At 36.1% G+C, this 25,797-nt stretch overlaps 1 protein-coding gene across 1 annotated transcript in view; it reads left to right on the top strand.

The window, feature by feature from the left end:
* Window positions 1-25,797, top strand: part of OPHN1 (oligophrenin 1) — a 621,295-nt gene that overhangs the window by 357,812 nt on the left and 237,686 nt on the right. The window contains exons 12-15 of the mRNA XM_030305317.1: window positions 3,692-3,770; window positions 6,040-6,073; window positions 6,589-6,651; window positions 8,527-8,601. Of these exons, the coding sequence (XP_030161177.1) occupies window positions 3,692-3,770; window positions 6,040-6,073; window positions 6,589-6,651; window positions 8,527-8,601 (251 nt within the window). The remainder of the gene's footprint in view (window positions 1-3,691; window positions 3,771-6,039; window positions 6,074-6,588; window positions 6,652-8,526; window positions 8,602-25,797) is intronic.

Genomic DNA, 25,797 nt, shown 5'->3' with positions numbered 1-25,797 from the left:
TTTCTATGTGTTATTTCAGTCTATTATTTCTATGTTTTTGTTACTGTTTAATAGAATAGAATTTAACAAAATGGTCAGTTTCCTATAAGGGGGCTTGAAGTTTGAATTACAGTGTCATATGAACAAAATTATCAGTGACTGGAATCATAAAGATTAGACTAAGAGATGAGGGCTCTTTTTTTCAGTCTGGAAAAAAGTAGGAAGTCCTTTTCCCCATTTGAAATTTCTGTTTTTTAATCTATGTGATTTCTTTCTTAAAAATGGATGGTCCCATGGGGCGCCTGGGTGGCGCAGTCGGTTAAGCGTCCGACTTCAGCCAGGTCACGATCTCGCGGTCCGTGAGTTCGAGCCCCGCGTCGGGCTCTGTGCTGACTGCTCAGAGCCTGGAGCCTGTTTCCGATTCTGTGTCTCCCTCTCTCTCTGCCCCTCCCCCGTTCATGCTCTGTCTCTCTCTGTCCCAAAAATAAATAAACGTTGAAAAAAAAAATTTAAAAAAAAAATGGATGGTCCTGACCAAAGATGGTTGTGATAGTAAACATTGTTACTGGTAACCATAAGGCTGTCACTCATTTTTCCAATAACTTCAGGCCTAGTTGGAAGGGGGAACTATACTATTTATTGGGGAAAATGACTGTTGGCTGTGGCTTCTCTTTCATGAACTTTTAGTGTCTCTGGCTCAGCAACATCAAGGTGCTTAAAAGAAATTAAATTTTTTTATGTGTGTCTAGTTTCATTCTGATTCCCCTTTCAGCTTAAATTTGCAAGCTGCTTGCAAATAATATTCCCATATACCCAAAGCAGTTGCAGACAGTTTGGCCCTGAGGTTAGGGGCTGGGACCAGTTTATCTTCATATATCTTGTACCTAGTACTATGCATGGCTCATGGTAGGTACAACATTTGGTGTTTATTTTTAAATGTATTTTCCCCCTCCTAACACTAAGGAATTCTTAGACTAGAACCCAGGAATTAAAGTTTTGATGTGTCTGTGATTTAAGTTACCACATATTGGGCACATAGAAAACATTCAGTCATTGAATCCCTCCCCTATTTTACAGGTGGAGGAAACTGAGACTTGACTACATTAAGTGACTTGCCCAAAGTCACATAGTGGCAAGGCTGAGCTCAAACACTTCTTTAGAGGTTTACAAAGTCCATGTTCTTTTTAATTTTGCTACATCATCTTAGAATGAGAATAAATATGCTGTGAAATAAAGGATCAAATAAAATAATGAACAGGTGATGAGATACATGTGTGTACATGGAGTTATCTGAGGGATGTGACATCTGCTTTACTGGCTAGTAAATCTGATATAAAAAACAAAGTCAGACTTCCCAGCAGGCATTGGGTACCTCTACTCATGTCCCTGAAGCACAGAGAGCAAAGAGCTCTTTGAGTCCCTTTTTCTATCTAAGGAATAGAGGATAACTTTTTTCTTTAATTAGCTTTGCTGCCAGTATTTGAAACCACAAACTTATAGCTCATAGAGCTTGAAGTGCAATAATAATAATAACAATAACAAACAACAACTGCTAACATTTGCAGAGTAACTTCTATGTGCTAGGTACCATTCTCAGCCCTTGAAATTGTATAATTTACTTTATTCCTCACTACAGTCATATGAGGTGACTGTATTTCACAATTTCACAAAGGAAGACAAGGAGACAGAGAGAAATTAAGCAACTTAGGTAACACTGCTAGCAAACGGTAGAGCCAGGATTGGAATCCAGGAATTTTAGTTTCCAAGCCCACACTCAACCATTACACTGTACTGCACATATGCTGTATATGCCTTTTTGTTCCAGATTGAGTGACTGGGACCTTGGTGAGGGCAAGGGATTTGTCTTAGATGATAAAGATAGTCAATGGAAGAACCTGGACTAGAAGTCAATGTTCTTTCTACTTTGTCATCCTGTTCTTATGAGTATTCTTTGAATTTGACTTTCTGTAGCACCTAAGAATCTTCAAATGCTTCTTAAATAGTTATTTATTTCAGCTTCTCTTTACAGTTAAGGGAAGACACACACTGCCTTTTTGATTTCCCAGATAGGGAAGCTGAGTTCCAGAATGGAATTAATATCATACCTGATCTACACTGTCTGCTTTTAAGTCTGTTCCCAATTTACTTGTTCTCCTTCTTTTTGCCTTCAGGATTCAGCTGCGCTCCTGTCTTTCCAAAACTATTTCTAAACTTTCTATCCCCATGTAATATATCCAGAAGGTTGGTTATTTGTTAGAGAAAGGTAAACTTGAAAGAATCCAGTTCCCAACGCCAAGTCCTGGTTTTCAGTTGATTTGACTTAAAGAAGATTTGGAGACTTTCCTTTTTAAAATGTACTTTAATGGAATAAAAGAATGCAAGATAGAATAGGAATCCTATGATATCAAAACTGGAAAGGACCTTCCAGTTCATCTTGTCCGACACCCTTATGGATACAGAAACTGAAGCCCATAGAGCCCCAGTTACTTTTCTAGGCTCTCTGAGCTCTCTTGACATTATTCTTATCATTTTGTGACTCTGAGAGTCTTAACATAGAAGGAACAAGAGGAACCAGTTTCTCATAATGGTGCAGATACACAGATAATGTGAGGAAGATTTATGTTTGCAATGATATGGCCAATCTGCAATTCCCAGTTTAGTCATGAAGGTCTAAAAAGGCCATACAGAGTATATCAACTTGGAGTATCTCTGGTTAAAGGTAGCCTACAATAAATACAAAAAAATGGTTTTGAGGCCATCTTCGAAGGAGAAGCCTTGTAGCATAGTGGTTAAGAAAGAAGATGGCAGAAAGAAAGGAAAGGAAAGGAAAGGAAAGGAAAGGAAAGGAAAGGAAAGGGAAGGAAAGGAAAAGAAGGGGAGGAGAAAGGGAAGGGAAGAAAAGAAAAAGAAAGAGAAAAAGAAAAGGAAAGAAAAGAAAGACTGCTGGACCAGAATTCCTAAAATCAAATTCTGGCTCTATACTTACCCACTGTGTGAACATAGGGAAGAGCTCTGTGCTTCAGCTTCCCCTTCTGTAAAATAGGGATTACTATATAGTACCTGTTTTATAAGGTTCCTGGTAGATTTCATGAATTAATACCTATAAAGTACTTAGAACAGAATGTGGTACATATTGAGCACTCAATAACTGTTAGTTATTATTAGTCATAAAATTGCTTAAGTCAGCAAAAAGGCCTTCTCCCTGTACTGAGCCAGTGTGCATGTTGTTGAATTATTTCCCACTAGAAATACTCCTTGGACATCATAGGTGGTGGAAGTAGCACAGACATCTTTTTTGTGGCTGAACATGCTTATTCCTAGTGCCCAGAACAAACTTCCAGCTTCCAAGAGAGAAAGGCAGAGAGAGCCACAGTTAGGCTCAAGTGCAATAGAGCCAATTTAAGTATGTATAATGGTGAGGTGTCTTGACATCTGACTCTATTTCCTTGCCTGACTCTGGCATGAGGCTGCCAAGATACCACCTTCTCCAGGGTTCCAAAAGATACTGTTTTGTAAATGTTCCATTGTTTTTTTGAGTAAAGGAGATTTTGAAAAATTGGAATTCTGTATGTGTCTGCTCGGTGTGACACCTTCCAGGGCTGATAGGGACCCTAGATCAGCCTCTCTAGGCTGCTTTATAAGGTTCCTGGTAGAACCAGGTTCCATTCTTTAGGTGACTTTTCTGCTTTAAACTTGTCATTTTTTTCTATAGGCCAGGAACCATAACTTTGCAAGCTCTTTCGGAAGCTAACAGAAGGCTATGGATGGAAGCCATGGATGGAAAAGAACCTGTAAGTTACGTGAGGACACTGTAGAAAATTAGCAATATAGTCCAATGTATGAGTACCTTTAGTGGTACTAGTGGGTCTAGGACATTTAAAGAGTCAGATCTTCAGACTCAAAATTTTAGAGTTAGAAGGAATTGTTTACTCAACATTTTTTGTTTAAAAAGTAAGGCAATTTGAGTTCCATAGAGGATGAGAGACTTCTCTAGGATTACTATCTGAAAAGACATAAAAATTGGGCCTAGATAGAATCCAGGTTTCTTAGCTGCTTGCTTCAGTGTTAGATTATGCAGCTGTGCCTACAAGATCTTCTTAAAGAAAATTAAGCCCTTTTGTCAGTTTATAAAATTAATGTGTTCACATAGAAAGGTGGAAAATAATTTTCATAACTGTGAATAAGGATTTATTAAGATTTTATTCAAAACAGTTTTGCTGCCCCTATTTTACATTCCCATGTCAGCTTACTCTCTTTAAGGGTACAGCTGGTGGAGAAGATGGTGCTACCATCCTATATCCCAAGATGTACCACTCCATTTAGAACATTGTTACACAGGAGGACAAGCAATACCTTAAAGGGTTTAGTGATTGTCATAGAAAGACCAATCTGAAGAGTCAGAAATTCCTGAAGAGAGTTTTTTTTTCTTCAGTATCTTCCAAGTAAATTTCTTCTAGTGGTGTATGATATAATATTAGCTTCCTACTGTTAGATTTACAAAAGCCTGAATTTGGATCCCAGTTGTGCCATCAGTGGTGGTGTGACTTTGGGCAAGGTATTCTATCTCTCTGAGACTCAGTTTTCTTCTCTTCAGTAAAAAGGGTTGAATCATCTCCATTCTATCTACCTCACAGAGTTGCTTTGAAAAATTGAATGAATGGAAGTGGGATAAAGAATGAGTGTGAAGCTACTGAGATTCCATAGTATTTGTGTACAGTCTAATATCTTTGTTTTGTTCAAGGCAAAAATGTGCTAAGAGGGGAAATACTCCAAGGTTTTCTTTCTGTGTCTCCTTGGTGCCCTGGAAACTAAAGAGAAGTGCACAGATTTCAGAATGTACTTATAGCAACCAAGAAGGTAGCAAAGAGAGAAGGGGTGTTATGAGGATTGTCATACAGGAAGTAGCCCATGACCTGTTGCTCCTCCCTCCTTCCCAGAAGATTGCAGCTTAACTATTGCATGCCTATGATGTTTCTCGAGGAAGATGGTAGCAGGCTCAGTGAAACATTTTATTTTTTATTCCGTCATTGGAACTTGTTCTCGCTTTAAGTTTTAAAGATTGAAGGATGCAGATGGCTTTTTGTGGAGAATGATATTAGAACATGGGTCCACTGAATGTGGATCATTAACAACTCGATTATGCTAGACTTTTCACAAATAACTTGTTTATAAAAGTGGCAGCAAGGGCTTCCCAGAACAGAAATCTCTCTCATTGAAATATCCATGGGTATACACACATATGCAGAAAGTTTTCTCTTAAAAGAAGAGATTGTTAAAGTGGACTCTAACAGATACCATACAGAAGGTTTATTTCCTGCAGTTTCACATTGTTATTGTTGCTGCCTTGCTAAACACCCCATTTCACTAATTTTATACATGATATGCATGCCTTTGCTTAAAGTATCACAGAAGATTAGGACTTTAAGGAACATCTACTCCAACTCAAATCATTTTAGAGATATGAAGTTTGAAGAATAGAGAATGAAAAGGACATGCCCAAGATTTTATAATGAATTAAAGGTAGAACCAGTCTAGACTTCAAGAGTCAAGGATCTCCTGTTTGGCCTCTCACATAGCTATCATGATTTGTATTTCACGATAACTCAAAGAAATCTTGGTCAGTGTGTGGATCTCTTTCAGACAGACACTTGCTTTTCTACAGAGAAATACCCATTAATTAGCCTTTGAGGTAGGAGGTTGGTATTGGGCACATTTAAATTTTACCATCAATGCCCACTACCCAGGTCCCATTAGAAGACTGTTTCTCTTGCTCTATCAGAAAAATTCTCCAAGTTTTACATAAGTAAATCTCTAAAATAGGTAGGCAACAACTTCAGCTACAGTGAGATACTTGGAATCTAGTTTAGTCTTCAGATTTGTTAAATCAGTTTTCTAGGGACCTAGTCAAAGATGATTCTGTTTAGCCCACTTTTCCATTAAAGCCTTAGAGTCACTAATGGTTTTGATGGACTTTCTGGGGAAAGAGAGTTAGTATTATTTGCTGTACTTACCTATAGTGATTCACAATAGACATGGCTCTTTCTTTCTCTTCTTTTGTAGATATACCACAGCCCCATAACAAAACAGGAAGAAAGTGAGTCAAATTTACAATCTATTGACATTACAAACTGCCAGTTTTCCTATCATCTGTGATATGTAATATTGATTCAAGTGTGTTTATGGATGCAACTGTGTGGAGTAGAATTCAGACCTATTTTTTTTTAAATATGTCTACTTATTGAAATAAGGAAGTCACTTTATCTTGGCTCATGTTGTGGGCAGTAATATTAATATAGAGAAGAACATTATCTCTTTCTTGTTCTAAACACATGATAGAAATTATGTGCATTTCTAGCCTACCATTTCACGTTTGATGTTGCTACTACCTAAAACAAACATAATGCAAAGGGATAATTAAAGCATTTTGTGTAATAAGAGTAAAAACTCTAAGTTCCCCCTGAATACAAAGACCTTTCCATTTAAGAGTATTGGAGATGAAAAACCATACCCCTTATTCTCTCACTGCAGTCTCCTAACATGATCAATAAATACTTGGTAGGTAAAGCTTGTTATAGTGGATCTAACTTTGTTTTCCTTTATTTGAAACAGTGGAGCTGAATGACATAGGGTTCAAGTTTGTTAGAAAGTGCATCAATGTCATTGAGACAAAAGGTAAGATTTGAACCGGAGTATTGGCAGTATTTGAATCTGGTCACTCTGAATTTATCCTGGGTCAATTTCTTGAAGGTAGCAATGATGTCATTTATTGTTCAGGACTCATTTTAGGAATGAAGACTATATACCTTGAACACTAGACACAAATTTGTAAAATTCCAGCAAGTTCCAAACCAGTGGTATCCAAGCATATTGGAATAATTTGTGGTTTCCTCCTTTTAAAGAGAAATAGCTTAATTAATCAAATGGTACACAGTTCTAAGTTATACAAGAGATCTGCTGTACAGCATAAAGCTATAGTTAATAATACTGTATTGCAGGGGCGCCTGGGTGGCTCAGTCGGTTAAGCGTCCAACTTCGGCTCAGGTCATGATTTCACAGTCCGTGAGTTCTAGCCCTGCGTGGGGCTCTGTACAACAGCTCAGAGCCTGGAGCCTGCTTCAGATTCTGTGTCTTCCTCTCTCTCTGACCCTCCCCCATTCATGCTCTGTCTTTCTCTGTCTCAAAAATAAATAAACATTAGGGGCGCCTGGGTGGCTCAGTCGGTTAAGCGTCCGACTTCAGCTCAGGTCACGATCTCACAGACCGTGAGTTCGAGCCCCGCGTCGGGCTCTGGGCTGATGGCTCGGAGCCTGAAGCCTGCTTCCGATTCTGTGTCTCCCTCTCTCTCTGCCCCTCCCCCATTCATGCTCTGTCTCTCTCTGTCCCCAAAATAAATAAACGTTAAAAAAAAATTAAAATAAATAAATAAATAAATAAACATTAAAAAAAATAATACTGTATTGCAGACTTAAATGTGCTAAGATGGTAGATTTTGTATTGAGTTCTTATTGGAAAAAATACTAAAGAAAAAAGAGGACAGCAGAAAACTTTTAGAGGTGATAGATATGTTTATGCATAGATTATGGTGATGGTTTCATTTATCTCCAAACTCACCAAGTTATATCTATTAAATATGTACAGCTTCTTGTATTTCGAAAACAAGGCAAAGAGCTTCAAATGGCTTTTAAAGTATTCTGAACTACTAATGGGCACTCCTCAAGTAGTGTTATGATGGTTCCATCACAAATAAATAAGAGTTCAATTTCTGCCATAATACATATTGATTTAAAAATTTCTGGCTAAATGGGTGATGGGCATTAAGGAGGGCATTTGTTGGGATGAGCACTGAGTGTTATATGTTAAGTGGTGAATCGCTAGGTTCTATTCCTGAAACCAACACTATACTCTATGTTAACTAACTTGAATTTCAATAAATAAATTTTAAAAAATTGATGGGGTGCAAAGCTTAACTCAGACAAATGGGGAATCAGTGTTTTTCCATGTTCATGATACTCTCTAGATTCTCTCTGAAAATATTTAGAATGTGGGCATGTAGTATATGAGCCAAGCCTCTTTTTTTCCTTGAAATGTTGCTTTAATCTTTCCCCATACACAAAATAGCCTTTGTTTCACATTTGCCATAGTTCAGGCCTTTCTTCCTTTATATTGCTGCTCATGGGCAGCTTGATGATTGGTATTTCCTCCTTTTTCAGTTAAACTCTAGCTCCTTTCCAAGATGGCAGCACTATTCTCAGCCATCTGCTGCTATCAAACTAAGCATATTTTTCTATTTACTAGAGTGTATATTCTCTTCTGTTCACACTAATGAAACCTCCGTATAATCCAAATGAAAGTATGGAGAGAATAATTTGGAGAGCTGCTTCAAAACTGGCCCCCTATTGCAGGGGAGGGCTAGAAAGCTAGGAGAGAGTAGGGAGACCCTTTCTTGTTTGAACTGATGCCAGGGTGAAAGTACCTATTTTTTCTACCTAGAGGGAAATGAAAGCTCTAGCTGTATAAACAAAACTGACCTGATTTTCTTTTCCCTAGGGATCAAGACAGAAGGATTGTACCGTACTGTGGGCAGCAATATCCAGGTTCAGAAGCTGCTGAATGCCTTTTTTGGTAACAAATTAATTTCATTATTCTCATTGGAAATTGTGTATTGAAAGAAATGTGACTATAAAAAAAATGAGACATTGCTTTAGCAATGGTTGTAGAATGTTTTAAAAATATTTTCAAAGGAGAAATGTACACATATTTGCCAATCCTCTGTCAGAGACAATCTTGCCTTGAAGAAACAACTAGCATCTCTTCTCCACATCATACTCACTCATCAAAGCCTTTGCAATCTGGCTTCTACCCCAGCCTCTCCACTGAAAATATTTTCACCAGGCTTAGAAGGTATCATCTGTGAAATCTAGGGGACAATTTTCAGTTTCTATCTTGCTTGATCTCCTTGTTGACCACTCCCTCCTTTTTGTAGCTTTCTCCCTAAGTGACTTCTGTGACTCAACATCTTTTGATTTTTCTAAAATCTTCTATGAAACCTTTCAAGAGACTCTTGTCAGCATCTTTTTATTCTTCCCATCTTCTCAATCTTGTCTGGGTATTTTCAAGCATTCCATCTCTGTCCCCCTTTACTTCTTCTACATGTTTTCCTAATGAATAAATATTAACCTGGTTATCTGTCACATTTTTTTCAATTTTGTATGTCTAGTAATTTTTTTAACTTTCAAAATTCCAGTTAACATACAGTGTAATATTAGTTTCACGTGCATAATATAGTGATTCAACACTTCCATACACAAGTATACTCATTAATCACAAGTGTACTCATTAATCCCATCACCTATTTCACCCATCCCCCCACGCACCTCCCTTCTAAAAACCATTACTTTGTTTTCTATAGTTAAGAGTCTGTTTCTTGGTTTGCCTCTCTGGTTTTCCCGCTATGCTCTTTTGTTTGGTTTCTTAAATTGCACATATGAGTGACAACATATGGTATTTGTCTTTCTCTGACTGACTTACTTTGCTTAGCATAATACTCCCTAGCTCCATCCACATAGTTGCAAATGGCAAGTTTTCATTCCTTTTTAAGGCTGAGTAATATTCCTGTGTGTGTGTGTGTGTGTGTGTGTGTGTGTGCACGCGCACGCGCGTGCGCGCGTGTCACCTTTTCTTTCTCCATTTATCAGTCAGTGGACATTTGGGCTGTTTCCATAATTTGGCCATTGTTCATAATGGTGGTATAAGCATCAGGGTGCATGTATCCCTTTGTGTTAGTATTTTCATATTTTTTGGATAAGTACCTAATAGTGCAATTGCTGGATCATAGTATATTTCTACCTGTACCTCTTTGAGGAACCTCCATACTGTTTTCCATGGTGGCTGCACCAGTTTGCATCACCACCAACAGCAAGAGAGTTCCCCTTTCTCCACATCCTTGCCAACACTTGTTGTTTCTTGTGTTGTTAATTTTAGCCATTTTGACTAATGTGATATGATATCTTATTGTAGTTTTGATTTGTATTTCCCTGATGATGAGTGACGTTGAACATATTTTCAAGTTTCTGTTAGCTATCTGGATGTCTTCTTTAGAAAAATGTCTGTTCTGGGTGCCTGGGTGGCTCAGTCAGTTGACTGACTGACTTCGGCTCAAGTCATGATCTCCTGGTTCATGGGTTCGAGCCCCACGTTAGGCTCTGTTGCTAACAGCTGAGAGCCTGGAGACTGCTTCAGATTTTGCGTCTCCCTCTTTCTCTGCCCCTTCCCCTCTTGCATTCTTTCTCTCTCGAAAATAAATAAACGTTTTAAAATTAAAGAAATAAGAAAAATGTTCCTGTCTTCTGCCCATTTTTAACTGGATTATTTGTTTTTTGGGTGTTGAGTTTTATAAGTTCTTTAACCCTTTATCCAATATGTCATTTACAAATATTTTCTCTGATTCCCTAGGTTACCTTTTAGTTTGGTTGATTATTTCCTTCACGGTGCAGAAGCTTTTCATTTTCATGAAGTCCTTGTAGTTTATTTTTGCGTTTGTTTCCCTTGCTTCAAGAGACATTCTAGTAAGAAGTTGCTACAGCTGATGTCAAAGTGGTTCTCTAGGTGTGTTCTCTAGGATTTTTATGTTTTTTTTTTTTGAGGCCTTTCATCCATTTTGAACTTATTTTTATGTGTGGTGTAAGAAAGTGGTCTAGTCTTATTCTTTTGAATGTAGATTACCAGTTTTTGTAATACCATTTGTGAAGAGATTGTCCTTTTTCCATTGGATAGTCTTTCCTGCTTTGTCAAAGATTAATTTACCATATAGTTGTGGATTTATTTCTGGGGTTTCTATTCTGTTCTGTTGATTGATGTGTCTATTTTTTTGTGCCAGTACCATACTGTCTTGATCACAACACCTTTGCAATATAACTTGAAGTCCACAATTCTGATGCCTCTAGCTTTGGTTTTCTTTTTCAAGGTTGCTATGGCTATTCCAGGTCTTTGTGGTTCCATAGAAGTTTTAGGATTGTTTGTTCTAGCTTTGTGAGAAGTGCTAGTGGTATTTTGATAGGGATTGAATTAAATGTGTAGATTGCTTTGGGGAGTATAGACATTTTCAAAATATTTATTATTCCAATCCATGAGCACAAAATGTTTCTCTGTGTAATCTTTAATTTTTGTCATCAGTATTTTATAGTTTTCAGAGTACAGATCTTTTACCTCTTTGGTTGGGTTTATTCCTAGGTATCTTGTGGTTTGGGATGCAGTTGTAAATAAGATTGATTCCTTGATTTCTCTTTCTTCTGCTTCACTGTTGGTGTATAGAAATGGAACAGATTTCTGAATGTTGATTTTATATCCTGTGATTTTACTGAATTCGTGTATCAGTTCTAGAAAGTTTTTGGTACAGTCTTTCAGGTTTTCTACATAGAATGTCATGTGATCTGCAAATAGTGAAAGTTTGACTTCTTCCTTGCCAATCTGGGTCTTTTATTTCTTTTTGTTGTCTGACTGGTATGGCTGAGACTTCCAGTACTATATTAAATGACAGTGGTGAGAGTGGACATCCTTTTCTTGTTCCTGACTGTAGAGGAAAAGCTCTCAGTTTTGCCCCATTCAGGATGATATTAGCTGTGGGTTTTTCCTACATGGCTGGCCTTTCTTATGTTGAGTAGTGTTTCCTCTAATCCTACTTATTTGAGAGTTTTTATCATGAATGAATATTGTACCTTGTCAAATGCGTTTTCTGCATCTTTTCAAAGGATCATATGTTTCTTATCCTTTATTTTATTAATGTGGTATAAATAAATCGCACTTGGTCATGGTGAATGATTCTTTTAATATACTGTTGAATTCGGCTTGATGGTATTTTATTGAGAATTTTTGCATCCATGTTCATCAGGGATATTGGCCTGTAGTTCTCTTTTTTTAGTGGAGTCTTTATCTTGTTTTGGTATCAAGGTAATGCTGGCCTCAAGAATGAATTTGGAAGTTTCCCTTCCACTTCTGTTTTTTGGAAGAGTTTGAGAAGAATAGTTATTAATTCTTCTTTACATGTTTGGAGAATTCACCTGTGAAGCCATTTGGCCCTGGACTTTTGTTTGTTGGGAGACATTTGATTACTGATTCTATTTTTTTGGTGTTTATTGGTCTGTTCAAATTTTCTCTTTCTTCCTGTTTCAGTTTTGGTAGTTTGTATGTTTCTAGGAATTTATCCATTTCTTCCAGGTTGTCCAATTTGTTAGCATATAGTTTTTCACAGTATTCTCATATAATTGTTTGTTCTTCTTTGGTGTTGGTTGTTATTTCTCCTTTCTCTTTTGTGATTTTATTTATTTGGGTCTTTTGTCTTTTGTTTTTAATAAGTCTGGTTGGGGTTTATCAATTTCATTAATTTTTTAAAAGATCTATTTCATTGATCTGTTCTATTGTTTGTTGTTGTTGTTGTTGTTTCTCTATAATTTATTTCTTCTCTTTATTATTTCCCTTCTTCTGCTGGGCTGAGGTTTCATTTGTTCTTTTTCTAGCTCCTTTAGGTGTAAATTTAGGCTGTTTATTTGACATTTAATTTGCTTCTTCAGGTAGACCTCTATTGCTATGTACTTTCCTCTTATGACTATATCTAGTAATTTTTATTAAATTATAAAATTATGGGTTTTGCATGTCCTGATTTTGTTGACTTCTTTTAAAGACTACTGAATTTTCTTTTATAGGTAGCTATTTGTAGATCAGCTTGGTTCATTAGGGGCTTCTTTTTAAGCTTGTTAGTACAAATATAAAGTATCTTTTACTGGCTAGGTTAGGTGTACTACTAAGGCCTGACTTCTTTTGTCTCTTCATTCTTATTGATTTTAACTTAAACATCTCCCAACTCTGTGTCGCTTCTTGGAATTGTTCAGTTTAAATTCCCTGATAAAATCTATGAAGATTTGTATCTTGGCCATTCATGGCTTGGTATTCAATGATAGTATCCATAGGGCCCATAGAATAAGGTGTTTTTCATTTTCTTTCTTTTTTTTTTTTTAATATTCTTCCTCTATATAGCTCCCTCTTTTCTGGTACACTGCCATGCAAATTCTTTCTGCCCATGTCTCTCTGAACTCTAAACTTTGTCTCTTCTACTTAATAAGACTTCTATGTCAGCTTGAGTTCTCATTTGCTGTGCTATCCTTCAGAAAGTGCTTTCAGGTAGCAACCTGTGGTAATGGTAGGACTTTGTTTCCCCTTTTTTTGAGAGTCATACTTCTATGCTTCATAGCTAAATGACTACAAACAACTCTTTCTAATATTATGTCCAGGGTTCTAATTGTTAAAGTAGAAAAGCAAGTCTAGTACCAGTTACTCCATCATGGCCTGGAGTTGAAATCCTTCTGTGTGGGTTTGCTAGCACCTCTGTGCTGGAAGCACCCAAAAATCTCTAGTCTAGACATCATCTCATGAGTTCTAAAGTCATTTATTCAGTTTCTCACTGGATCTGTGCTTCCCAAACATATTTATGTCATGACACATTGGAATGATCGTATCTGTATAGCACACTTTGATAAATTAACAAAACTCATCATGCCTGAGGTAATAAGGCTCCAAGGGCTGAAGGAATCAGAACTGGAATTGTTGCAGACTCTCTCTGTATGTAGATGTTCCAAAGATATGTGTATTTTACATGTCCAAAATTAAACTTAATTGTTTTTATCTGTCTGCAAACTTGCTATTCTTTCTTTTGTGAATTATAGTGAACTATCTGGTAAGCAAAATTTTTGCAGAGTCAGAAAACAAATTGAGTGTGGAAAGCTGCAGTTTGGATAAAGCATGTATTTTTTGTCTTTGATGCATAGCTTACCTTCCATAACCATGTAGCCATGACAAACCAACCCTGTTAGTATTTTAGAGTGCTACAACATCTAGTAATGTCAAGTATGGAGTTTTTGCATTACGTATTACATCATTAGTGCCTCAATATTTGCTTGTGTTTATCTCTTTATATTCTTGACTTTTAAAAATTCACATTGTCTTATTCCTAGCCATTTACATCCTATTTTGTAAGCCAAAGGACACTTTTTTTTATATAAAAGGGTTTATAGCATGGCCTAGAATATTTAGTCTCTGAAAAACTATTGAACTCAGATTAACTGTTTAGAATTCTGTGTGCAATATAACTATTAACTGTTTAGAATTCTGTGTATAGTATCACTATGTTCTTTTACCTAATATATAATAAGCTAAAAAATATGCCATTCTCAGTATCCTACTGATTTTGTTACAGGCTTCAAGAGGCCTGAAATGGTTCCCTCAAATCATACATAGCAATACAATTTGGTTCACATATCATGAAAAGTGGTAGGGTTGGCATATTGCATCTATTTAACATCAAGCTCCAAATATATTTGTTTTGGCATCACTAGCACATAAAGCATTACAGGCAATTGGAAAAGAGAAATCACAGTATTCCCTTTTGAATATTTTGAATTCCCTTTTGAAAAAACAGACTGCTTCTTGAACCAATGTCTTTTGTACTATTTATATGAAGCACATAAGAAGAATATATTAACTTTGAGGTAATGTAAAAGTATTCTTTTTTCTGATGTGGAGTATATACTTCGTTTCCTCTATCTGAACTCCACTGCTTCTCATTTTCTTCCCACTGTTTTTGCTTGTCTTCTGCCTCCTCCTATCTTGATTTATGAACCCCTTTCTCATTTTAGACCAGTATTACAGTTCACCCCATTTCTTTCAATGGTTCATCCAGTGTTTATTGAATGTCTACTGTATGATAGACATTAGTGTTTATGGCTGCTGTTTACCTCGCTTTATCTTTGTTTTTTTTGTGTGTGTCTCATTCTTCACATATTCCTTGCCTTCCATTCTGATATACTTTGTCAATTTACTTTCATAAAATTTCTCCCATTACCTCACATTGGAGACCCTTTTAGTTACAAGTAACAAGTCAATCAGAAGTGAGAGACTAGTTTTCTCTGGATCAAACCTAGCTGTCATCTGGGAAAACTGAATTTACAGAATTCTCAGGTAGCTAGTACATGCTCTAGTATTTTTCTATCTGTATTTTTTTAACCAAATGCTTGGATCTCTAGGAATCTAGTATCCTGCACAATGGCTGATAGAGAAAATATTTGTGGAATGAATGAATGCTATAATGATAACCTTAAAAGACACATAGCTTATGACACAGTACTGGCCACAGCAAAATCCAACTATAGTTCCATATTCATATATTTTCATGTACCTTTAGTAGTGGTACAAGTAATTAATTGTCAGTTACATTTAGCAGAGTTCCACATACTTTTTCAAATAAATTAAAAATTAGAAATCAGCAAAATTTGTAGAATAAAAATACTCAGTGTGTCCCATTGTTGTGTGAGTATACATTCTAAATTGATTTCACAGATTAATCAGCCTGTACTTGCACTTACAATATTACATTCCATGGTCAGTACACCTACTGCTAAGATATAAACTGAGGCATACTAAAAATTTTAAGAGCTAATTTGAGCAAAAATCAATTTGAATTGGGCATCATTCGGTCTAGCAGATTGAAAAGAGCTGCAAGGCTCTGTACAAAATCAAACACTTTTATAGGCAGATGAGAGCAGCAACAGGAAGTTATATTGGGTAAAAGTAGGTTGCTTATTGCAAGGTTACTTTCCTTTAGGGGATGACAGGGGTCTGTCAGGCATATAACCTAACTAGTGCTAATCAGGTGATTCCTGATGGACTTGTTTAAGATTCCATTACTGGGAAAGCCAAAATAATAATTAAGTTTTAGTTTTGAGAATGTGGTGATTAACACAAGTGACTTCATTTTTGGCCTGTTGTCTTATTTTCTTAAACAAGTCCCCCCCTTTTGAATAGACTCTCAGCCTAACTGAGGGATGTGATCAAAATTTAAGGCATTAGTGCTATTCCCAGCTACTGCTTTGGAGTGCTCACAGTTTTGTTTTGTTTTGTTTTGTTTTTTTGCTGAATCTATCTGGTATTCACAGGTCACATCAGGTTCACATGCTTTAAGTTGGTCATTCTCTTCACTCCTTTTCTGACATTCTGATCTTAGGTAGGTAATTTTCCTGGTGATTAGCAGATGTGAGCATGCACTTAAAGCTTTTGAGAGAATACACGTGTACAGGGAAACTACTATGATTATTAGAAGCAAGATAATTCCCAAGGTCTGGAGTGTACATCAGAGCCGTGGTTCCCAAGACTCAAACCCATCAGAATCAAATAAGTCAAAAAAGACCCCATTGAAGAAGTTGATCTCTTAATCCAACTAACTTGTTCAGTAATCTTTTGTAGCTGAATCTCAACTTCCCCAGAAGTGTCAGTCCAGTTGCAGCATTTGGTATTGGCCATAGCACAAACACCTCTTTTTACAGCTAAAAGATAATCAAGGGATATTAAAAGCAATTTTGGCCATAGAGTCTAGGGATTTTTGTTTGGCAGCTATTGTTTGAGCAGTAGATTCAGGTATAGTCACCAGAGTTAAGGAGCATTACCTTCCTGTGCATTAACAGAGAAGAAAAGTAAGAAGTGAAAAGCAAAAGGAATAAAAGCTTACTGTTGGAGATGAAGATCTCGATCTGCAATCTTGGGACAGCTGTTTACCTCAGGATGCAATCTGATTCTGTGGGGGAACCTCCCTAGTCAGTGTTAATTTTATATCTGCAGCTGGTATGCAGCTCCAAGAGTTTGGGGATTTTTTTTTTTAATTGGTAGTTTTGGACCTAAAGTTCAGGTTCCTGAAGTTTTATTTCTGTCTGGGTAGTGAGGAGGACCTGGTATAGTCCCTTTCAAGGAGGTTCAAGAGCACTCTTTATTCTAAATGATTCCAAATTAGAAAAGTTAGAGAAAATTATAAATGTCTGGAAAATTGTAGCTTGTAGCCTGGATAATTGAGGAAACTAGCAGAATTTAGAATCCAGTCCAGTGTAGAATTATATAACAAAATATCAATGGCAATGAGCAGGGCTATAAGTTGACATTTACAGACTTTTGTCATAATTTTCTACAGAAACATTATTTTTCTCTACAATCACCCTCATTTCTATCAAAGATAATCCTAGTAAGACTAATTTGTTTGCAAAATAAATTTAGTCTCATTCCACTGGCCTGGTTATTTGCATAAGTACAGCAAAAATAGTGATTGACTGTATAGGCTCTTTTTAAATCTGCTATGCTGGAACTTTTCATAAAGAATCTTAGATTGGACTTTTAAAACCCTCTCCAGGCTAAGAAACCAAGCCAAACACTCACCATCAGACTTCTGGAATACCTTTAGATTTGGATGGATTCCTTTCTTCATGAAATCCCCAGGAGATCCTGAGGTCCCTGGGCCTGTCAGGAAGTGACCTTCTTTACTCACCTTGTTAGACTGGCAAGAATCCTGTAAATAAGGTCCCAGGCTGGTTTTTCCCAAGGGCTTTATTGATTGCATAAAGTCAACCTTAGTTTCTTAAAGCTGTCTGTTCATATTTGGTTCTATGCATATTCTTAAATATAACATTCTAGTCAAAGCATTGGTAACATAACCAATGTCTTCCAGTTGTGTCTGAAGAGAACAGATTCTTGTTTCTAAGTTTATTTATATTGAGAGAGAGAGAGAGAGAGAGAGAGCGAGCACGGGAGGGGCAGAGAAAGAGGGGGATAGATAATCCCAAGCAGTCTCTGCACTGTCAGCTGTCAGCACAGAGCCTGATGCAGGCCTCAAAGTCATGAACGCTGAGACCATGATCTGAGCTAAAACCAAGAATAGGATGCTTAACCAACTGAACCACCCAGGAGTCCCAGGAGGAGAACAGATTCTTATTGAAATTACTTAAATAACTATATTGCCTTGCAAATAAGAAAATTCATTAAGTTTCCAAATTCTGGAGAAATCAGGTAGAGAGAAAAAGTAAATGTTTAAATTCTGCTTAAAAATTGATACTCTACAAAATGACTTACTCTACTGTAAGTCATAGGTAGCTTAAGAGAAAAGAGAAAACGTTTTCCTTAAATCTGGATAAAACAACATTAAGGAACAATCAGCAATGTTTTAAAGAAAAAGTTTTTAAAAATTATAATCATCCTCATCAGTTCATCCATCCTCATGTTATTGTTGTTCTGCTTGTATCCTGCTTTTCCATTTGTTCTGGACATTCTTGCACAGTTCAGTTTTATTATGTTAAAGTTATCAGAAGCCTGTATTCTAGAGTAATTGTCAGAGTTCTTTCCATGAATCTTTCTCAAGATGAAGTGCTTTTGCAAAAGCATCAGAATAAATGTCTGTAAATGGCAAAAGACTTACAAATGCCCATGGTTAACAATCTGATGATAGTTCATTATAATAGAATTGTCAAGGAAATTTGGTTATTTCTGTAACATATAACATTATATGATAATTACTACAATGAGGACTGATGACATTATACCAAGATGTATCAGATTTTTAAGAATTTCACGTGATTTCTAGATCAGTTATATCAATAACATGCATCCATACAATATACCCTAAGAAGGTTTATCATCATTTAACAATATTCCACATATAATTTAACATATCAAATAAGCCTAATTAGTTAAACATTTCTCTTATACAAGGTGAGAGACAAATCCTTTGAGATTTTTCCAAGGACCCTTAGAGAAATATCAAAGTTAGTTTGAGGTCAAAAAGACTCCATTTAGAATTTGATTTTGAGAAGATGTCAAAGGTTTAGACATTTTATTAAAAAGGATCAAAGATCATTATGAAATAATACTTTATATATTTAGCCAAAGTGATATAGAAGATGAATAAAGCAAACACAGAAGGCTACATAGTTGTGAATAAAACTTAACTTTCTTAATATTGAGAAGACTAGGTTTTCTTGATGAAAGCCCTGATAAAGACAATTTGAAGTATAGTAAATTATTTTGATTAGAAACAAAATCTTTGCTTTCCATGTGAAGTACTTTATTAAAAGGTAAAGAAAGTCTTTTCATAAGTTATTATCAAGAACAGACCAATAATCTAAGAAAATTTTGTCCTTTTAGCATATGAAGGAAAATTTTTAGCTTTAGTTTTACATAAGTACACTATTGATATAATAGCTTCTTTTATTTTTTTAATGGTTATTGTTGAGAGAGAGACAGAGAAAAAGCATGGGTAGGGGAGGAGCAGAGAAAGAGGGAGACAAAGAATCTGAAGCAGGCTCCAGGCTCTGAGCTGTCAGCAAAGAGCTCGATGCGGGGCTCAAACCCATGAACCATGAGATCATGACCTGAGCCAAAGTCAGACGCTTAAGTGACTGAGCCACCCAGGTGCCCTAATAGCTTGTTTTTAAGGGGCGCCTGGGTGGCGCAGTCGGTTAAGCGTCCGACTTCAGCCAGGTCACGATCTCGCGGTTCGTGGGTTCGAGCCCCGCGTCGGGCTCTGGGCTGATGGCTCAGAGCCTGGAGCCTGCTTCCGATTCTGTGTCTCCCTCTCTCTCTGCCCCTCCCCCGTTCATGCTCTGTCTCTCTCTGTCCCAAAAATAAATAAACGTTGAAAAAAAAAATTTTAAAACCCTTAGTATTTCTAGTAGTTTTAATTACATATATTAATTAGAATTCTTAATCCTGAGAATTCTTAATTTCTAGTAAAAACCAAGATGTAAACAGTAATAAACTGGAAAATTTATAAATACATTTCATGATTTCTTCCTCATAGTGAATTTTCCAGACTGGCATAAAACATGTTTAATTATAGACTCATATATGTGCTCCTCTATAGAAGCAAGCCAAAGGTAGATAAACCTATGTTTAGTAATTGAGTTTCACTGTTTTATCTTATTTGGAAATGATCTGGATATTCAGTGAATATCCATTACTTAACTTATCTCAGTATAACTTCAATGTTTTATCTTACCAAAAAGATTTAGGAAACTGTTTTAAAAATTTTTTTTTCAACGTTTTTTTTTATTTATTTTTGGGACAGAGAGAGACAGAGCATGAACAGGGGAGGGGCAGAGAGAGAGGGAGACACAGAATCGGAAACAGGCTCCAGGCTCCGAGCCATCAGCCCAGAGCCCGACGCGGGGCTCGAACTCACGGACCGCGAGATCGTGACCTGGCTGAAGTCGGACGCTTTAACCGACTGCGCCACCCAGGCGCCCCAGGAAACTGTTTTTAAATAGACATACCATAAAGTATAATTATTGTTAAATTTCTTATTTATTTATTTATTTATTTATTTATTTATTTATTTTTGAGTATAGTTGATACACAATGTTATCTTAGTTTCAGATGTATAACATAGTGATTTCTCATATCTATACATTATGCTATTCTCACCATTATAGCTACCATATTTTACCATATAATACTCTATTTATAATATCATTGACTATATTTCCTATGCTGCGCCTTTTATTCCTATGACTTATTCATTCCATAACTAGAAACCTGTTTATAAACTTTTTCCTTACATCTATTTAATTTACTTGTTCTTAACAGTTATGTTTAAATCAGTCATGGAAAATTTTGTGAGTTATTACATAGCTAACAATCATATTAAGTTCTCTTTCTTGCTGATAGATTCTGTAACAGAAATAACATGAGTTTATTTGACTTTTAGTAAACCTAAGTGCAATAAAATATTATATTTAATGCTGATAATATTAAAGACATTCCTATTTTAATTAAACCAAACTTAAAAGAGCTTTATTTACTGAATATTTTCCTAGATCATATGAACTTGAAAAACATTTGGGTTACTTCTGTACTTCTGAGAGTATACTTGATTTATATAAATTCTTGTTTGTCTTTAAGCCAGTTAAATAGAGCTCTTTATAAATTAATTTTGGCAATATCACCTAGAGGTCAAAAAAATATCACACATCTGTAACATATATACACAGACATTCATAACTGTGAAGACAGACACAAAAGGAGGTCTTACATCTTTCATTTTAGCTTAGGAGAGAAGGCCTAAAAAAAAAAAAAACCTTTCTATTAGGTTCTGAATATAAACTTCCAATTTGGCCACCTTCTGACCATAGAGTTAAAAAAATTCTTTCAAATATCTTGCCAGGCTTCAACTGGGGCAAATAGCAAATATTCCTGGAAGTCTTGAATAACCCTTTAGGCATAAGAGGTGTCTTAAAAGAGGGTGCAAAGGATACTATCCTCCCACAATCCAGAGCTACTCTCAAAATTGCCAAAAGAAAGAAACAGGCAATTCCCCTGAGAGTAGGTAATAGTTGGTAGGACCCTAGATGCAAATGGAATGTGACCTGAATTTCTCTTCAGCCATAGTTAGCCATAAATGGAGTACAGCCCACATTTCTGTCTGGCCAAATTTGGGAGATCCCCAACCTGACTATTGCCAAGCCAAGATCTCAGGTCACAAAACAACACAAAAGAAGAAGGCAATGGCTGTCCATGCTAAAGATCAACAACCAATGGCAAAAGTATCTGAAAGCAAAGTCATGAATCACAATTCACAATTTTAATTCTTACAAATGTTTAATACTACCAATCTAAATTTAATAATGAAGGGACACTGTAAATGTTTACCTTTCTTTCTCAACCAGACACTACAGATAGAGTTCTGTGAGAGCTGAATTTGGTAAGAATTCTCACCCTTTTCTGGCTTCTGCCCATTTTTCTAGGATCCCATCTGGAGATGGGCTCCAGGCTCTGGAGTGAGTGGGGTGTCCCAGTGGGTGTTATCATGGCCACAAACTGTAGAGGGGGAAAAATAATTCTCCTTCCACTGTTTATGATGTGTGCTTGGCTAGATCCCATTTTTCTCTAGAACACCACCTACCTACATGGATAAACTTAGTTAGGTTAAAAGTTCTCCATTGTGGCCATTGAAATTCAAGAATATTTTACTAAGTTTAACATACTTGTTCATCCTTTGAATACAATTTCATTCATCTGAGGCCTAATACTGGACCCAGTCCAGCTTAAGTCAGCCTCAGTCTGACCCCATCTAGTCTGGTTTCCAAGTCAGTATCAGTCTAATGCTGGACCCAGGCTGGTTTCTACATTAGACTCAGTCCAGAAAAATAAATGTTCAAAGTCTGAAATCCCTCAATGCAAAGGCTGCAGAGCTAGGATCCAAGAAGAACTTACCCACAACCTCCAGAGGCAGCAAGAAAGCAGCAAGCTCAGGGGACTCAGTGGGTACCTTTGTGTGGTTGCTTGTTCCTGGAGGTCTTTGGGGGTGGCTTTCCTCTTCAAATCCCATTTCTGACACAAGAACTGTTAAAAGATAAACTGAGGCATATTAATAACTTTATGTGTATTTGAGTAAAAGTCAATTCAAATCAGACATCATCCAATCTAGAAGATAGAAAGGAGCTCAGGGGAGCTGTACAAAATAACAGACATTCATGGGCAGAAGGAAGTGGGAACAAGGAAGTTATATTGGCAAAAAAAGCATGTTGGTTATGACAAGGTTACTTCCCTTTAAAGGATGGTGGAGGTTTATTAGGCAGATTTCCTATTACAAGGTTACTTCACTTTAAAGGATGACAGAGGTTTATTAGGCAAATTTCCTAACTAGTGCTGTTAAGGTAATTCCTGATTGTTTAAAAATTCCATTTCTTTGAGAGCCAAAACTGTAATTAAGTCTCACTTTGTTAACATGGACTTACTAACTTAAAATTCTTAATAACTCAAAATTATATAGAATACAGACAAGAGAACTAATAAATCATGACTAAAAGCATGAAATCCAAAAATAATAGAAACATTTAACAATAAGCATTTTTATTGCTCAGAATTAAAGTAAAGCAATAAATGTTTCACTCTTCTGGCTATTCTTCAGGCTATTCTTACCTGGTTAGGTAGTTCAATTTTTATTATTCTTCCCACCCCATTTATTTTTTGATTCATTCCTTTTTTTTTTAATTTGAAATTTATTGTCAAATTGGTTTCCATAAAACACCCAGTGCTCATCCCAACAGGAGCCCTCCTCAATGCCCATCACCCACTTGATTCATTCCTTTTTTAGAGCATATTGTGGTCTCCCTCTACTGGGGAAACTGTCATCTCAGAAAAAAAAATATGTGCATTCTAAGTTCAGGCAGTTTGGCCATACTTCCATATTTGTCCACCTTTTGAATTCTTGTTCATCTATTAGATTTATGTTCTGTGTCCACTGAAGCCAAATCTCATCTTACCCAAAACAGGTAATCACTTCCTCTTCTCTACTAGTTCTATACTTCACACAATTTCTATTATTGTGCATTTCCTATTGTGATGTAATTACTTCTGGGATTATATGACATGATTGTTTTCTAATGTCTCTTTCTGCTGTTTCATTATTGGTACACAGAAATACAGTAGGTTTCTGTACATTGATTTTGTATCCTGTGACTTTACTGAATTTATCAGTTCTAGCAGTTTTCTGTGAGAGTGTTTTGGGTTTTCTACCTGGAGAATCATGTCATCTGCAAATACTGAGAATTTGACTTCTTCCTGGCCCATTTGGATGCCATTTATTTCTGTTTGTTGTTGCTGAGACTTCCAGGATTATGTTAAATAACAGTAATGAGAGTGGACATCCCTGTCTTGTTCCTGACTGTAGAGGAATAGCTCTCAGATTTTCCACATTGAGGATGATACTAGATGTGGGTTTTTCATATATGGCATTAATTATGTTGAAGTATATCCCATCTGAACTTACTTTGTTGAGGGTTTTTATCATGAATGAATGTTGTACTATGTAAAACACTTTTTCTGCATTTATTGAAAGGATCATATGGTTCTTATCCTTTCTTTTATTAACGTGATGTATCACATTGATTGATTTGCAAATATAGACCTACCCTTGCAACCTAGGAATAAATCCCACTTGATGGTAGTGAATGAGTTTTTTAAATATATTGTTGGACTTGATTTGCTAGTATTTTGCATCTATGTTCATCAGAGATATTGGCCTGTCGTTTTCTTTTTTAATGGAGTCATTATCTGGTTTTAGTATCACCCTAATGCTGGCCTCATAGAATTTGGAAGTTTTTCTTCCATTTCTGTACTTTTTCTTTGGGATATTTTGAGAAGAATCAGTGTAACTCTTCTTTAAATGTTTAGAATTTTCCTCTGAAGCCATCTGGCCATGGAGTTTTTTGGCAGCTTTTTCATTATTGATTCAATTTCTGGTTATTGGTTTATTCAAGTTTTCTATGTCTGTTTCCATTTGATTATATATATATATATATATATATATATATATATACACATATATTTTTAGGAATTTATTTCTTCCAGGATGTCCAATTTGTTAGCATATAGTTTTTAATAATTTTCTTTCATAATTGTTTGTATTTCCATGGTGCTAGTTTGTATTTCTTCTCTGTCATTTGTGATATTATTTATTTGGACCCTTCTCTGGTCTTTTGTGTAAGTCTGGTTTGAGGTTTATCATTTTGTTTATTCAGAGAACTATCTCATAATACATTTATTTGTTCTATTGTTTTTTAGTTTCTATATCATTTATTTCTGTTGTAATTTTTATTATTTCTTTCATTCCACTGGATTTAGGCTTTATTTGTTTTTCTTTTTTCTAGCTCATTTAGGTGTAATGGTGGGTTGTGTATTTTAGATTTTTCTTACTTCTTGAGGTGGGCCTGTATTGCTTTATCCTTTCATCTTAGGACCACTTTTGCTGCATCCCAAATGTTTTAGAATGTTGTGTTTTCATTTTCATTTGTTTCCATGTATTCTCTTATTTCTTATTTGATTTCTTTGTTGACCAATTCATTCTTTAGTAGCAGGTTGTTTAACCTCCACATATTTGTGGTATTTCCAAAACTTTCTTGTTCTTGACTTCTGGTTTCATACTGTTGTAGTCAGAAAACATGATGGTATGATTTCAATCATTTTGTATTTGTTGAGGCCTGTTTTGTGAACTAATATGTGCTCTATTCTGGAGAATGTTCCATATGCACTTGAAAAGAATGTGTATTCTGCTGGTTTAGGATGATGTGTACTGTATATATCTGTTAAATCAATCTGGTGCAGTGTGTCATTCAAAGCCATTGTTTCCTTGTTGATTTTCCATGTAGATGATCTATTGTTTTGAAGTGGGGTGTTAACTGCTAGGAATTTACCCAAGGGATACAGGAGTGCTGATGCATAGGGGAACTTGTACCCCAATGTTTATGGCAGCACTTTCAACAATAGCCAAATTATGGAAAGAGCCTAAATATCCATCAACTGATAAATGGATAAAGAAATTGTGGTTTATATCCACAATGGAATACTATGTGGCAATGAGAACGAATGAAGTATGGCCTTTTGTAGCAACGTGGATGGAACTGGAGAGTGTTCTGCTAAGTGAAATAAGTCATACAGAGAGGGACAGATACCATATGTTTTCACTCTTATGTGGATTCTGAGAAACTTAACAGAAGTCCATGGGGGAGAGGGAAAAAAAAAGAGGTTAGAGAGGGAGGGAGCCAAAGCATAAGAGACTCTTAAAAACTGAGAACAATCTGAGGATTGATGGGGAGTGGGAGGGAGGGGAGGGCGGGTGCTGGGTATCGAGGAGGGCACCTGTTGGGATGAGCACTGGGTTGTTGTATGGAAACAAATTTGATGATAAATTTCATATTTAAAAAAAAAAGAATGAAGTGGGGTGTTAAAATCCCCTACAATTATTGTATTATTATCAGTGAGTTTATGTTTGTTATTGTTATACAAATTTGTGAACTTCCTTGTTGGGTGCATAAATATTTACAGTCGTTATATCTTGGTGGATTTTCCCCTTTATTACTGTATAGTGCCCTTCTTTGTCTCTTGTTACAGTCTTTGTTTTAAAGTCTATTTTGTCTGATTTAAGTATTGCTACTCTGGCTTACTTTGACATCCATTTGCTTA

This window comes from Lynx canadensis, chromosome X (genome assembly GCF_007474595.2).
Source record: "Lynx canadensis isolate LIC74 chromosome X, mLynCan4.pri.v2, whole genome shotgun sequence".
NCBI lineage: Eukaryota > Metazoa > Chordata > Mammalia > Carnivora > Felidae > Lynx > Lynx canadensis.
Note: the sequence above shows the minus strand (reverse complement) of the source record. Positions and strands in the feature narration are given on the sequence as shown.